The sequence below is a fragment of the Giraffa tippelskirchi genome, chromosome 11 (genome assembly GCF_054371585.1).
Source record: "Giraffa tippelskirchi isolate mGirTip1 chromosome 11, T2T-mGirTip1v1.2.pri, whole genome shotgun sequence".
Lineage (NCBI taxonomy): Eukaryota > Metazoa > Chordata > Mammalia > Artiodactyla > Giraffidae > Giraffa > Giraffa tippelskirchi.
In genome coordinates, this window is record NC_137285.1 from 77,267,256 (window position 1) to 77,282,362 (window position 15,107).

Here is a 15,107-nt window from a genome sequence, read left to right on the forward strand (position 1 = left end):
TATCCCTAAAACATAACCCTCATCTAATCATATACATGTGCATCCCTAGCATCCATCCATCCATCCACACACGAGAGAGAAAGAGGAAGACACAGACGGAATTGAGAAAGGAAAAGAGAGGGACACAGCCAGAGAGAGACACGGAACCAAAGAGAGGAAAGGAGTCGATGGTCCAGACTATTCCTCAATCTGTCTCGAAGGTAGAAGCAATGACAGCGCCCTTCCACCCCAGAAGGGGGAAAAGGACGGAAGGTTTGGAGAGGAAAAGACAAGAACGCAGGGAGCCATTAGAAGCTCAGCCACCCGCAGAAGCCGAGCTGGGACCCTTGAACAGAATCTCAATGGAAACAGAGGACCAGAAAGTTGGCTACTCTTTTCTATAAGAGAGGGAGACCTTCGAGTCTTCCTTTCGGTCCTCCAACTTGGATGCGGGGTCTCAAAACAGTCAGGAGGGGGAGTGCCTTTTCCTGGGTTCCACGGCGCATCCAGGCCTCGTTCTGCCCCATTCTGTGCTGTGTCAGCCCTGGATGGAATCTTTCTTTCTGAAGTCTCAGTGCACGAGCTCCACGTGATATCGGCCCCAGGTGGAAAGGCATGGAGCTGCTCGTAGGCCGACAGACCTAGGAAGCAGATGGGAGAATGACCCCCACTCTGCAGATGGAGAGACTGGGGCAACCCTGAGGGGCATATGCTTGTCCAGGGCCACACCACTTATGAGAAGAAGGAGCCTGGTCTGAGAGCAGCATGGTCCTCGGAGCTCAGGCCCTGGCTGAACCCAGGCCTCCCCAGGGCTGTGGGCTGGGCCGTGTGGGTGTCATTGTGCCTGCACATGGCCTAAGGGGGGTGGTCGAGCAGTCAGAAACCCAGAGATTCCCTTGGGAAGTTTTGAGGAAGGGACCTCAGCACGAACCCCAGGAAATGATGTCACCTGCCGGCAACAGAACCCAACAGAACCCGCAATCCGGGTATCCAGGCCTCCAGAGCGGAGAGGAGCCCCCAGCCAGATCACTTGCTGCCAAGATGTTCTGCTGTTTGCCCCTGCCCAGAGGCCGGGGCCTCAGGAGAGCTCACAGGCAGTGTGCGTGGGCACCCTGTCGACGTTGGCTCAGGACACCCCCGAGAGGCCTCTGGCCCTTTGCCCGGAGAAACAGAAAGGTAACACGGGGAGCCCCAGGCCGGGCCAGGCCACCTCTCCCATGCCACCCGGAAACACCGGGTCCTTTGCCTGTGTGTGGGGATGCGGGTTTCTCGGGCTGTGTCTCCCTCAAGGAAGCCCAGGCGGATGTGGGGTCAGAAGCCTGTGGACAAGTTGTGCCCACACCCCAGGGGAGAGCAGGCTGGGCGGGATGGGGAGAGTGTGGGCAGCGCCGACCGGCCAGGCTGACCTCACACCCTCAGATGGGTCTCTTTCCTCCCGGGTGGGGATCTGAGCAGACACACGTCTCTGACCCTTCTGGGAAGAGAAGTTCGAGCAGGCAGAAGCAGCGGCTCCACTGGCCAGGCCCAGCTCGGAAAACTCCCAGCATGGCTGGCTGACGGTCACTGTCGTTGCAGAGCTTCCCACGTGATGAGGCCGAGGACGGGGACACCCCATCCAGCTCCCAGAGGGAGGGGTCGGAGCACCACCCGCCCGCCCGTGAGGCCCAGTGCAGGCTCCAGGTCAGCGTGCCCACGGAGGCATCAGCCCCACCGGGGGAGATGCGGAGGTGGGGAAGGCCTGCTGCCGAGACACCGCCCAGGATACAGCCGGCGGCCCAGTCTGAGGCTTCCACGGAGCTCAGCACACCCGGCTCCGACCCAGAGTCCAGAGAACCCCGGCCTCTGAGGCACCAGGAGGACCTGGAGCCCAGCACGCCACAGCACAGAGGTGAGGACGCTGGGGCTGGTGCACGGGAGTGTGTGGGGAGGGGTGCTGAGCTACACAGGGACGAGTCCTCGAAAGCTGCTGCTGGGCCTGCAGCAAGCGCTGGCCTCACACCCCCCGCCCCCCATCTTGCACACTTCAGTCCCAAAAGACATCTGACGCTGGGTATTCTTTGGGAACCTCTTGGAAGGTTTCTGTCCCGGGGTACGCACATGCCAAGGCTGGCCTGTGGGCAAACTTTGCTTCTCCCCCAGCTCTAGCACTGGCCTCCAACTGGAACCAGGCTCCACTTCCCAGACCTGTCCCCACACAGGTGGTGGCTCCAGGTGCAGGACCCAGGGATCCACCGAGGGCAGATGGAGAAGCGAGACTTGCCCTCGCAGAGACACCAGGCCAGCTGGGTACTGGCCAGCACACCGGGCAGATCGGATCTCCGTGCCTGCAGGACCCCCAGCCCCAGGCACTGATGTCCCACCCCCTCAGCGAGAACCTCCACCTCCACGTGCACCTCTACCTGCTCGGGCTTTGGCAAGAGAACCCGAGGCAGAGGAAGAGTCACCGCCTCGGCAGGGAGAGCCTGCCCTGGCTCCCGTGCAACACCCAGACGCCCACGATGACTCACCCAGCCCTGCAGGGAGAAAGAGCCCCCGCTCTGGACAGAGACCCAGAGCCCTTACCGGAAACACCACGTCCAGGGGAGCGGTCGGCTCTGCAGCCTCCATCCCTGTCTGCTCACCGTGGATGCCGGCAACTCGGTCTGCCCCCAGGGGACATGGAGTTCCTTTCCTCTGAACTGCTTTGCATGTGGTTTGTTTCCACCTTTCTGGTGATGTTTTATTTTTTGTATGGTTTCCTGGATTTTTGTTGGTTAAGTTGGGATTAGTAAACTGTTTCATCATTGTTGCAATCTGGGAACACTGTTGTGTAACTCTGGTGATACTGTGTTACCATCACCACTTTGTAGTTTCAGACCCGTTCCATCTTTATGCCCCACCCCCCAACAAAGCCTGGATTCAAGGCAAGCACGCCCTGTTCATCCCTCCCCCCGATCCTGAACACAATTTCATCTTTTCTTTCTGCATTCCTTCCTATATTCTTGGTGTCCCCAATCAGTGACTCTCAGCGAAATGACTGAAGGAGTGTTTTTCGGACTCTCCACCTACTGTAAGACTCCATTGGAGAGTTCTCATTTTTATGTCATTTGAACTAGCCTTTGATAGCTGAAAGGACGGTGTACGTCCTTTCAAGATACCATGTGCCAAACGAAGCCCTTTTGGCAACTGCCATCATTATCTCCAGGCAGGCATTGCTGTTTGAAGGGTGACATCTCAGCCAGAAGGCAGAGGCTGAGCTCCTCTTGTTGCACCAGCTCCCAAAAGAAGCCAAGAAAGGGAGCTGGAACAACAAACCACCCCCATGCCCAGGAAAGCGTTCTTCATGACAGAAGGCTAGAAAATGACCCAACATCCTTGTGGCCCAGAACCACTCTAGAAAATCACTGTTCCATAAAAAAGAGAAACACATGGGAAGTTCCAAGGAGAGGCAATGCCCATGGCCAGTGTACTTGAGAGACGGCCTGACCGCTCCGGGGAAGACACGCACCGACGGAACCCCTTGGGAAACAGCAGTGATAGTCCTCACCGTCGTAAGGGTTTCCTCTGGGGACAACCTGCCCTGGGCACCACACGAGGGAGCAGACCGGCTTCTCTTCCTCTGCCCCCACACCATTCACTCATGAAGGCAGCTCAGGTGTTCTCATGCCCTGCCTGCCTGCCTGCCTGGCTCATCCGTGAGCTGTGACCACCTCCAGGCTAGGACTCCACCTTTTCCTCTCTGTGTACCGTGAATCTGCACACAGTGGGCTTTCAGAACCTTAGGAGACTTGAGCCATTCCCGCTCGAGCCAGAACCCTCCCCAGGAAGGAAAACAGCTGTGGAGTCATTTTGGCCCCAGCACTGGTTCCGAAAGCCTGGCGGCTCCTACAGCCTCTACGGTGTGAAGAGGGAGGTCCCTTTTGACAGAGCTTTCCGGCTCTCAGATCTAAGCTGTTGTTTCACTGTCAGCTGTGTCTTCCGTTGCAGCCAGGTGGGCCACGCTGCTCCAAAGGAGCTCACAAGCTGAGTTTCAAGGGAGGACAGGGATGGCTACAACGTGCTGCAAACTGAGTGAGGGTCCCCACAATCCTCAGCAAAGGTCTGTGGTGTGCAAGTGGGGAGTAGAGGGCCCCCAAGTTCCAAAGGAAGGGAGGTAGTCGGGAGCTAAAGCCCTTGGCTGCTGTGGTAGCAGCTGCAGATGGCAGCCCGTCCACAGTGCACTTCAAATGAGGTCATATGAGCGGGACTCTGGAAATGGCTCCGAAATCGAGAGAAAGGGGTCAGGGTATGTGGGAATCCGGCGGGGGTGGGGGGTGGATGAAGGAAGGTGTCCCTCCTCTCTCCAGTGCAATTTGGTTTGGTGAGTCTCAAAGCTACCAGATGGCACTTCCCAAGTCAGGCCCCCGCAGGAATCAGGGTGGGCTGCCTGCCTCGGGCCCTGCCACAGGGACAAGCCACACCAGTGGCCTCCCTGAGCTCCAATGGCCGGATCTGGGGGGTTCTGTCTGGGTGCACACCTCCTTGCTGTGGCCAAGTTCCCCCCTTCTCTGAGCACCAGCTTCATCCTCTCGAATGAGGACATCAATTGCTACCTTGGCACGTTACTCTCTTCATCCTGTGAAGACTCATTAGGCTTATCCTACAATTACTAGCTGGCCCGAAGAGATATCTCCTGAATCCAGCTTAAGCTGGAGTCTCCCAGGCTCATCTGGCATGTCTTCCCTGAAGTCTGCCAAAACCCACACCCTTGCATTTCCAGGGACTCCCCTTAGCCAGCTGGGCAGAAAACCCAGCATGCTTCAAACAAGCTGACAGACAAGCGGGAGAGGACTCACGGGCAGACGGCTTCCCTCAGGTCTCGGGTGGAGCTCTGGGACCACAGCAGCAACGGGCCATCCCAGCCCCTGGGCTCAGCAGCGCCCTCATTCTCAGGCCGGCGGCTCTGCCCTGAGGGGAGCAGGAACGTCACCAACTGCCGCAGGCGGACCTCAAGCCCCTCCCACTGCTGGAGCCTGACCTCCCCCGGCCCCACCCCTTCCCCTACCCCAGCAGGACGAGAGCTCGTCTTCCCCTGGCTTCCAACGTGAGGCCCGGCCCTGGGCCCCGATTGGGCACTGCCCCAGCCCGGAGCCAATCACAGTGGCCAGGGAGGTGGAACGCACCGATTGGCCAGGGCCAGGTCATGTGACCATACTCCCCAGGAAACTCAAAGATTACCAAGGTTCTCTAAGAAACCAATGAACAAAATTATCCACTAAAGGCAAACCATAATTTTTAATGAGGCCAATGTCACAGAAAAAAAAAATGCTCCACAATAAACTGCTCAAGGAAGCTACTAAATAAACTTTCAGAAAAGTTTAGTAGTTTTTTTTTTTTTTTAAATAGGGTGACGGAGAGCTATACCTTTCCCATCTATGTGAATTTAGGTTTAAACTAGATTTCCCTTGGCTATTATATAAGACAAAAAAACCCACATCACCCACTTTCACTCCCCCCCACCCCCAAAATGTGTTTTAATCTATTGAATTTTTGTGTCCTCAGTTGTGTCTGATTCACGGCAACTCACCAACTCTACACAGCCAGGCTCTTCCGTCCATGGAATTCAGGGCAATTTTTTCTGTCCCAGTAAATGCCCACCCTGGGTGATCCAAAGGCAAGGGCTCCGAGGCTCCTGAGAGACTAACTCCTTTCAGCTGAGCACAGAGCTGGCTCCTCACTGGGATGCCTGTGGCCTGGGGCTCCCAGAGGGGAGAGCAGCACTCGCCCCACCGTGTGGTCACTGCTGGAAGTGCAGGCTGCTCCTCACTCCCCCTTGACAGTGTCCCTGAGGGCAGAACAGTGTGAATCGAATCAAGGTGGAAATGCAAACTCCAATGCAACCAACCTTCCCACAAGATCTCCAAAACCACTCAGGAACAGGGAATTGGAAACTGCAGGGGATGACATGAATGGAGATGGAGACTTGACACCTTACACCGAGTTCACTTCCAGTTATCCCTAGACAAACTTTCCATGAAAACTTGTCACAAATCTAGAAGAACAATGAGCAGAAACCGGACACGTGCTTTGAGTCTTCACACACAAAACTAAAAGGCAGTCCACAAAAAAAACCCAGAGAATACAGTGGACTTTGCAAAATCAAAGATATCTACTGTGGGAAAGACCTCATTACAAAAGCAAAAGACAGGTCATACATCGCGAGACGAATGAGTGGAAACACAAAGCTTATCAAGGATGTGTCTCCAAACAGACAAAGAACGCCAACACAACAAGCCTGTGAAAACTAGGGAAAGGTCTGAAGGGACACCAGACGGAGGAAGACACACACAGAGTATCCCGGATGATGTCCAGCACTGAGGGCCTGAAGAAACAACAGTCTAGTTGCACCCCCTCAGGCCTGTGTGACCGTGGATGAGGCCTCTGTTTCCCGGTGGCTCTGAGACATGGACAGGGAGGAAGGGGAAGAGAAGTCACTTGCATTTCTAATACTCACAGCAAAGTCTTCCAATGAGAAGGGAATTATCACCCCCACTGACAATGCCATTCACTGAAGTGATATCCACGAGTCCATCTACCCCAGAAGGGAAGGATGGACCTGTTCTCACAAAACGGCGAGAGATGGAAGGAGGAAGATCAAGCCCACACCAATCACTGGAAAGAGAAGCTGTGCTCAGGGCTTGAAAGAATTCCTACTGGGAAAATCATGTCACAGCCCCACATGGCAATCCACAGCTTCCATGCTATTCCTCCCAAAATGCCAATGCATTTTCGCACCGAACAAAGAATTGCAAAAGGGGTACGGAAACAGAAAAGAGCCTACATTGTCAATACAATCCGACGAAAAAGCCCCGATACGGACATCCAAGGTTGTGTGAAAGGAAATTAGACGACCAAACTAGGATCCTCAGGAGAGTATCGGAGAAGGCAATGGCGACCCACTCCAGTACTCTTGCCTGGAAAATGTCCTGGACGGAGGAGCCTGGTAGGCTACAGGCCATGGGGTCTTGCAGAGTCAGACACGACTGAAGTGACTTAGCCGCAGCAGCAGCAGCAGGACAGTATGCTATTGGGAATACAACAACACACACAGATCCAGATCGATGGAATAAAGTTGAGGGTCCAGAAACAAACCCCAGCATCCATGGTCAACTCATCTCTGACACAGACGGTGAGAATATCCAAATGGGAACAAGAAAGCCTCTTCAATCAATGTCCATGGGAAAACCAGACAGCTACATCTGAAGAACGCTATTGGGTTTGATCTCATACCACCTCAATATCGGGGAAAAACCTCACCCTAAAGACTGATGTCATGAGATAGCTAGAAAGAAGCGTAGGTCAAAGGCTCCTTAACATCAGAGTCTCCTTGCCATTTGCTGGGCGGAGGTCGAAATGGGTCTCTTCAAGTAAGGGAAAGAGGTAAACGAAGTACACCACTGGGTTTCCATCCAATGGAACCTATTCACAACAGAGAGGCTAAGCATTCACAAATGCAAAAGATAGGAAACGGAACACGAGAGACTCCTTGCAAGTGGTGTATCTGAGAAGGGGTTCATATGGAAAGAGACGAAGAATGCACAGCACTCAGATTCCAAGAAACACCACCACCACCCTTGACCCTTCCCCCATGACCAACTCTGACCTAAAGCCTTTCTCTCCCTCTAACCTATCCCTAAAACATAACCCTCATCTAATCATATACATGTGCATCCCTAGCATCCATCCATCCATCCACACACGAGAGAGAAAGAGGAAGACACAGACGGAATTGAGAAAGGAAAAGAGAGGGACACAGCCAGAGAGAGACACGGAACCAAAGAGAGGAAAGGAGTCGATGGTCCAGACTATTCCTCAATCTGTCTCGAAGGTAGAAGCAATGACAGCGCCCTTCCACCCCAGAAGGGGGAAAAGGACGGAAGGTTTGGAGAGGAAAAGACAAGAACGCAGGGAGCCATTAGAAGCTCAGCCACCCGCAGAAGCCGAGCTGGGACCCTTGAACAGAATCTCAATGGAAACAGAGGACCAGAAAGTTGGCTACTCTTTTCTATAAGAGAGGGAGACCTTCGAGTCTTCCTTTCGGTCCTCCAACTTGGATGCGGGGTCTCAAAACAGTCAGGAGGGGGAGTGCCTTTTCCTGGGTTCCACGGCGCATCCAGGCCTCGTTCTGCCCCATTCTGTGCTGTGTCAGCCCTGGATGGAATCTTTCTTTCTGAAGTCTCAGCGCACGAGCTCCACGTGATATCGGCCCCAGGTGGAAAGGCATGGAGCTGCTCGTAGGCCGACAGACCTAGGAAGCAGATGGGAGAATGACCCCCACTCTGCAGATGGAGAGACTGGGGCAACCCTGAGGGGCATATGCTTGTCCAGGGCCACACCACTTATGAGAAGAAGGAGCCTGGTCTGAGAGCAGCATGGTCCTCGGAGCTCAGGCCCTGGCTGAACCCAGGCCTCCCCAGGGCTGTGGGCTGGGCCGTGTGGGTGTCATTGTGCCTGCACATGGCCTAAGGGGGGTGGTCGAGCAGTCAGAAACCCAGAGATTCCCTTGGGAAGTTTTGAGGAAGGGACCTCAGCACGAACCCCAGGAAATGATGTCACCTGCCGGCAACAGAACCCAACAGAACCCGCAATCCGGGTATCCAGGCCTCCAGAGCGGAGAGGAGCCCCCAGCCAGATCACTTGCTGCCAAGATGTTCTGCTGTTTGCCCCTGCCCAGAGGCCGGGGCCTCAGGAGAGCTCACAGGCAGTGTGCGTGGGCACCCTGTCGACGTTGGCTCAGGACACCCCCGAGAGGCCTCTGGCCCTTTGCCCGGAGAAACAGAAAGGTAACACGGGGAGCCCCAGGCCGGGCCAGGCCACCTCTCCCATGCCACCCGGAAACACCGGGTCCTTTGCCTGTGTGTGGGGATGCGGGTTTCTCGGGCTGTGTCTCCCTCAAGGAAGCCCAGGCGGATGTGGGGTCAGAAGCCTGTGGACAAGTTGTGCCCACACCCCAGGGGAGAGCAGGCTGGGCGGGATGGGGAGAGTGTGGGCAGCGCCGACCGGCCAGGCTGACCTCACACCCTCAGATGGGTCTCTTTCCTCCCGGGTGGGGATCTGAGCAGACACACGTCTCTGACCCTTCTGGGAAGAGAAGTTCGAGCAGGCAGAAGCAGCGGCTCCACTGGCCAGGCCCAGCTCGGAAAACTCCCAGCATGGCTGGCTGACGGTCACTGTCGTTGCAGAGCTTCCCACGTGATGAGGCCGAGGACGGGGACACCCCATCCAGCTCCCAGAGGGAGGGGTCGGAGCACCACCCGCCCGCCCGTGAGGCCCAGTGCAGGCTCCAGGTCAGCGTGCCCACGGAGGCATCAGCCCCACCGGGGGAGACGCGGAGGTGGGGAAGGCCTGCTGCCGAGACACCGCCCAGGATACAGCCGGCGGCCCAGTCTGAGGCTTCCACGGAGCTCAGCACACCCGGCTCCGACCCAGAGTCCAGAGAACCCCGGCCTCTGAGGCACCAGGAGGACCTGGAGCCCAGCACGCCACAGCACAGAGGTGAGGACGCTGGGGCTGGTGCACGGGAGTGTGTGGGGAGGGGTGCTGAGCTACACAGGGACGAGTCCTCGAAAGCTGCTGCTGGGCCTGCAGCAAGCGCTGGCCTCACACCCCCCGCCCCCCATCTTGCACACTTCAGTCCCAAAAGACATCTGACGCTGGGTATTCTTTGGGAACCTCTTGGAAGGTTTCTGTCCCGGGGTACGCACATGCCAAGGCTGGCCTGTGGGCAAACTTTGCTTCTCCCCCAGCTCTAGCACTGGCCTCCAACTGGAACCAGGCTCCACTTCCCAGACCTGTCCCCACACAGGTGGTGGCTCCAGGTGCAGGACCCAGGGATCCACCGAGGGCAGATGGAGAAGCGAGACTTGCCCTCGCAGAGACACCAGGCCAGCTGGGTACTGGCCAGCACACCGGGCAGATCGGATCTCCGTGCCTGCAGGACCCCCAGCCCCAGGCACTGATGTCCCACCCCCTCAGCGAGAACCTCCACCTCCACGTGCACCTCTACCTGCTCGGGCTTTGGCAAGAGAACCCGAGGCAGAGGAAGAGTCACCGCCTCGGCAGGGAGAGCCTGCCCTGGCTCCCGCGCAACACCCAGACGCCCACGATGACTCACCCAGCCCTGCAGGGAGAAAGAGCCCCCGCTCTGGACAGAGACCCAGAGCCCTTACCGGAAACACCACGTCCAGGGGAGCGGTCGGCTCTGCAGCCTCCATCCCTGTCTGCTCACCGTGGATGCCGGCAACTCGGTCTGCCCCCAGGGGACATGGAGTTCCTTTCCCCTGAACTGCTTTGCATGTGGTTTGTTTCCACCTTTCTGGTGATGTTTTATTTTTTGTATGGTTTCCTGGATTTTTGTTGGTTAAGTTGGGATTAGTAAACTGTTTCATCATTGTTGCAATCTGGGAACACTGTTGTGTAACTCTGGTGATACTGTGTTACCATCACCACTTTGTAGTTTCAGACCCGTTCCATCTTTATGCCCCACCCCCCAACAAAGCCTGGATTCAAGGCAAGCACGCCCTGTTCATCCCTCCCCCCGATCCTGAACACAATTTCATCTTTTCTTTCTGCATTCCTTCCTATATTCTTGGTGTCCCCAATCAGTGACTCTCAGCGAAATGACTGAAGGAGTGTTTTTCGGACTCTCCACCTACTGTAAGACTCCATTGGAGAGTTCTCATTTTTATGTCATTTGAACTAGCCTTTGATAGCTGAAAGGACGGTGTACGTCCTTTCAAGATACCATGTGCCAAACGAAGCCCTTTTGGCAACTGCCATCATTATCTCCAGGCAGGCATTGCTGTTTGAAGGGTGACATCTCAGCCAGAAGGCAGAGGCTGAGCTCCTCTTGTTGCACCAGCTCCCAAAAGAAGCCAAGAAAGGGAGCTGGAACAACAAACCACCCCCATGCCCAGGAAAGCGTTCTTCATGACAGAAGGCTAGAAAATGACCCAACATCCTTGTGGCCCAGAACCACTCTAGAAAATCACTGTTCCATAAAAAAGAGAAACACATGGGAAGTTCCAAGGAGAGGCAATGCCCATGGCCAGTGTACTTGAGAGACGGCCTGACCGCTCCGGGGAAGACACGCACCGACGGAACCCCTTGGGAAACAGCAGTGATAGTCCTCACCGTCGTAAGGGTTTCCTCTGGGGACAACCTGCCCTGGGCACCACACGAGGGAGCAGACCGGCTTCTCTTCCTCTGCCCCCACACCATTCACTCATGAAGGCAGCTCAGGTGTTCTCATGCCCTGCCTGCCTGCCTGCCTGGCTCATCCGTGAGCTGTGACCACCTCCAGGCTAGGACTCCACCTTTTCCTCTCTGTGTACCGTGAATCTGCACACAGTGGGCTTTCAGAACCTTAGGAGACTTGAGCCATTCCCGCTCGAGCCAGAACCCTCCCCAGGAAGGAAAACAGCTGTGGAGTCATTTTGGCCCCAGCACTGGTTCCGAAAGCCTGGCGGCTCCTACAGCCTCTACGGTGTGAAGAGGGAGGTCCCTTTTGACAGAGCTTTCCGGCTCTCAGATCTAAGCTGTTGTTTCACTGTCAGCTGTGTCTTCCGTTGCAGCCAGGTGGGCCACGCTGCTCCAAAGGAGCTCACAAGCTGAGTTTCAAGGGAGGACAGGGATGGCTACAACGTGCTGCAAACTGAGTGAGGGTCCCCACAATCCTCAGCAAAGGTCTGTGGTGTGCAAGTGGGGAGTAGAGGGCCCCCAAGTTCCAAAGGAAGGGAGGTAGTCGGGAGCTAAAGCCCTTGGCTGCTGTGGTAGCAGCTGCAGATGGCAGCCCGTCCACAGTGCACTTCAAATGAGGTCATATGAGCGGGACTCTGGAAATGGCTCCGAAATCGAGAGAAAGGGGTCAGGGTATGTGGGAATCCGGCGGGGGTGGGGGGTGGATGAAGGAAGGTGTCCCTCCTCTCTCCAGTGCAATTTGGTTTGGTGAGTCTCAAAGCTACCAGATGGCACTTCCCAAGTCAGGCCCCCGCAGGAATCAGGGTGGGCTGCCTGCCTCGGGCCCTGCCACAGGGACAAGCCACACCAGTGGCCTCCCTGAGCTCCAATGGCCGGATCTGGGGGGTTCTGTCTGGGTGCACACCTCCTTGCTGTGGCCAAGTTCCCCCCTTCTCTGAGCACCAGCTTCATCCTCTCGAATGAGGACATCAATTGCTACCTTGGCACGTTACTCTCTTCATCCTGTGAAGACTCATTAGGCTTATCCTACAATTACTAGCTGGCCCGAAGAGATATCTCCTGAATCCAGCTTAAGCTGGAGTCTCCCAGGCTCATCTGGCATGTCTTCCCTGAAGTCTGCCAAAACCCACACCCTTGCATTTCCAGGGACTCCCCTTAGCCAGCTGGGCAGAAAACCCAGCATGCTTCAAACAAGCTGACAGACAAGCGGGAGAGGACTCACGGGCAGACGGCTTCCCTCAGGTCTCGGGTGGAGCTCTGGGACCACAGCAGCAACGGGCCATCCCAGCCCCTGGGCTCAGCAGCGCCCTCATTCTCAGGCCGGCGGCTCTGCCCTGAGGGGAGCAGGAACGTCACCAACTGCCGCAGGCGGACCTCAAGCCCCTCCCACTGCTGGAGCCTGACCTCCCCCGGCCCCACCCCTTCCCCTACCCCAGCAGGACGAGAGCTCGTCTTCCCCTGGCTTCCAACGTGAGGCCCGGCCCTGGGCCCCGATTGGGCACTGCCCCAGCCCGGAGCCAATCACAGTGGCCAGGGAGGTGGAACGCACCGATTGGCCAGGGCCAGGTCATGTGACCATACTCCCCAGGAAACTCAAAGATTACCAAGGTTCTCTAAGAAACCAATGAACAAAATTATCCACTAAAGGCAAACCATAATTTTTAATGAGGCCAATGTCACAGAAAAAAAAAATGCTCCACAATAAACTGCTCAAGGAAGCTACTAAATAAACTTTCAGAAAAGTTTAGTAGTTTTTTTTTTTTTTTTAAATAGGGTGACGGAGAGCTATACCTTTCCCATCTATGTGAATTTAGGTTTAAACTAGATTTCCCTTGGCTATTATATAAGACAAAAAAACCCACATCACCCACTTTCACTCCCCCCCACCCCCAAAATGTGTTTTAATCTATTGAATTTTTGTGTCCTCAGTTGTGTCTGATTCACGGCAACTCACCAACTCTACACAGCCAGGCTCTTCCGTCCATGGAATTCAGGGCAATTTTTTCTGTCCCAGTAAATGCCCACCCTGGGTGATCCAAAGGCAAGGGCTCCGAGGCTCCTGAGAGACTAACTCCTTTCAGCTGAGCACAGAGCTGGCTCCTCACTGGGATGCCTGTGGCCTGGGGCTCCCAGAGGGGAGAGCAGCACTCGCCCCACCGTGTGGTCACTGCTGGAAGTGCAGGCTGCTCCTCACTCCCCCTTGACAGTGTCCCTGAGGGCAGAACAGTGTGAATCGAATCAAGGTGGAAATGCAAACTCCAATGCAACCAACCTTCCCACAAGATCTCCAAAACCACTCAGGAACAGGGAATTGGAAACTGCAGGGGATGACATGAATGGAGATGGAGACTTGACACCTTACACCGAGTTCACTTCCAGTTATCCCTAGACAAACTTTCCATGAAAACTTGTCACAAATCTAGAAGAACAATGAGCAGAAACCGGACACGTGCTTTGAGTCTTCACACACAAAACTAAAAGGCAGTCCACAAAAAAAACCCAGAGAATACAGTGGACTTTGCAAAATCAAAGATATCTACTGTGGGAAAGACCTCATTACAAAAGCAAAAGACAGGTCATACATCGCGAGACGAATGAGTGGAAACACAAAGCTTATCAAGGATGTGTCTCCAAACAGACAAAGAACGCCAACACAACAAGCCTGTGAAAACTAGGGAAAGGTCTGAAGGGACACCAGACGGAGGAAGACACACACAGAGTATCCCGGATGATGTCCAGCACTGAGGGCCTGAAGAAACAACAGTCTAGTTGCACCCCCTCAGGCCTGTGTGACCGTGGATGAGGCCTCTGTTTCCCGGTGGCTCTGAGACATGGACAGGGAGGAAGGGGAAGAGAAGTCACTTGCATTTCTAATACTCACAGCAAAGTCTTCCAATGAGAAGGGAATTATCACCCCCACTGACAATGCCATTCACTGAAGTGATATCCACGAGTCCATCTACCCCAGAAGGGAAGGATGGACCTGTTCTCACAAAACGGCGAGAGATGGAAGGAGGAAGATCAAGCCCACACCAATCACTGGAAAGAGAAGCTGTGCTCAGGGCTTGAAAGAATTCCTATAGGGAAAATCATGTCACAGCCCCACATGGCAATCCACAGCTTCCATGCTATTCCTCCCAAAATGCCAATGCATTTTCGCACCGAACAAAGAATTGCAAAAGGGGTACGGAAACAGAAAAGAGCCTACATTGTCAATACAATCCGACGAAAAAGCCCCGATACGGACATCCAAGGTTGTGTGAAAGGAAATTAGACGACCAAACTAGGATCCTCAGGAGAGTATCGGAGAAGGCAATGGCGACCCACTCCAGTACTCTTGCCTGGAAAATGTCCTGGACGGAGGAGCCTGGTAGGCTACAGGCCATGGGGTCTTGCAGAGTCAGACACGACTGAAGTGACTTAGCCGCAGCAGCAGCAGCAGGACAGTATGCTATTGGGAATACAACAACACACACAGATCCAGATCGATGGAATAAAGTTGAGGGTCCAGAAACAAACCCCAGCATCCATGGTCAACTCATCTCTGACACAGACGGTGAGAATATCCAAATGGGAACAAGAAAGCCTCTTCAATCAATGTCCATGGGAAAACCAGACAGCTACATCTGAAGAACGCTATTGGGTTTGATCTCATACCACCTCAATATCGGGGAAAAACCTCACCCTAAAGACTGATGTCATGAGATAGCTAGAAAGAAGCGTAGGTCAAAGGCTCCTTAACATCAGAGTCTCCTTGCCATTTGCTGGGCGGAGGTCGAAATGGGTCTCTTCAAGTAAGGGAAAGAGGTAAACGAAGTACACCACTGGGTTTCCATCCAATGGAACCTATTCACAACAGAGAGGCTAAGCATTCACAAATGCAAAAGATAGGAAACGGAACACGAGAGACT

The 15,107-nt window shown here is 54.8% G+C and overlaps 2 protein-coding genes and 1 long non-coding RNA gene across 4 annotated transcripts; 2 read left to right on the top strand and 1 right to left on the bottom strand.

Moving 5' to 3' along the window:
- Positions 1 to 85: 85 nt before the first annotated feature.
- LOC145527570 (uncharacterized) lies at positions 86 to 4,906 on the top strand. The gene is made up of 2 exons (XM_081545676.1): positions 86 to 1,155; positions 1,555 to 4,906. Exons 1-2 carry the CDS (start codon positions 745 to 747, stop codon positions 2,122 to 2,124), a joined length of 981 nt encoding a protein of 326 aa, XP_081401802.1. The 5' UTR covers positions 86 to 744; the 3' UTR covers positions 2,125 to 4,906.
- A 309-nt stretch (positions 4,907 to 5,215) lies between these two features.
- Positions 5,216 to 9,741, bottom strand: LOC145527669 (uncharacterized). Its single transcript, XR_014069842.1, has 2 exons — positions 8,020 to 9,741; positions 5,216 to 5,782 (listed from the first exon to the last, which is right to left on the bottom strand). It is a non-coding gene; the product is annotated as an uncharacterized LOC145527669 (long non-coding RNA).
- On the top strand, positions 8,370 to 10,396 carry LOC145527453 (uncharacterized). 2 transcript variants are annotated; one of them, XM_081545500.1, is made up of 3 exons: positions 8,370 to 8,780; positions 9,180 to 9,492; positions 9,744 to 10,396. In XM_081545500.1, the coding sequence occupies exons 1-3, from the start codon at positions 8,370 to 8,372 to the stop codon at positions 10,370 to 10,372; spliced, it is 1,353 nt and encodes a 450-aa protein (XP_081401626.1). In that variant the 3' UTR covers positions 10,373 to 10,396. The 2 variants fall into 2 exon arrangements, with proteins under 2 accessions (XP_081401626.1, XP_081401627.1); XM_081545501.1 differs by having other exon boundaries at positions 9,803 to 10,396.
- The last annotated feature ends 4,711 nt before the right edge of the window (positions 10,397 to 15,107 follow it).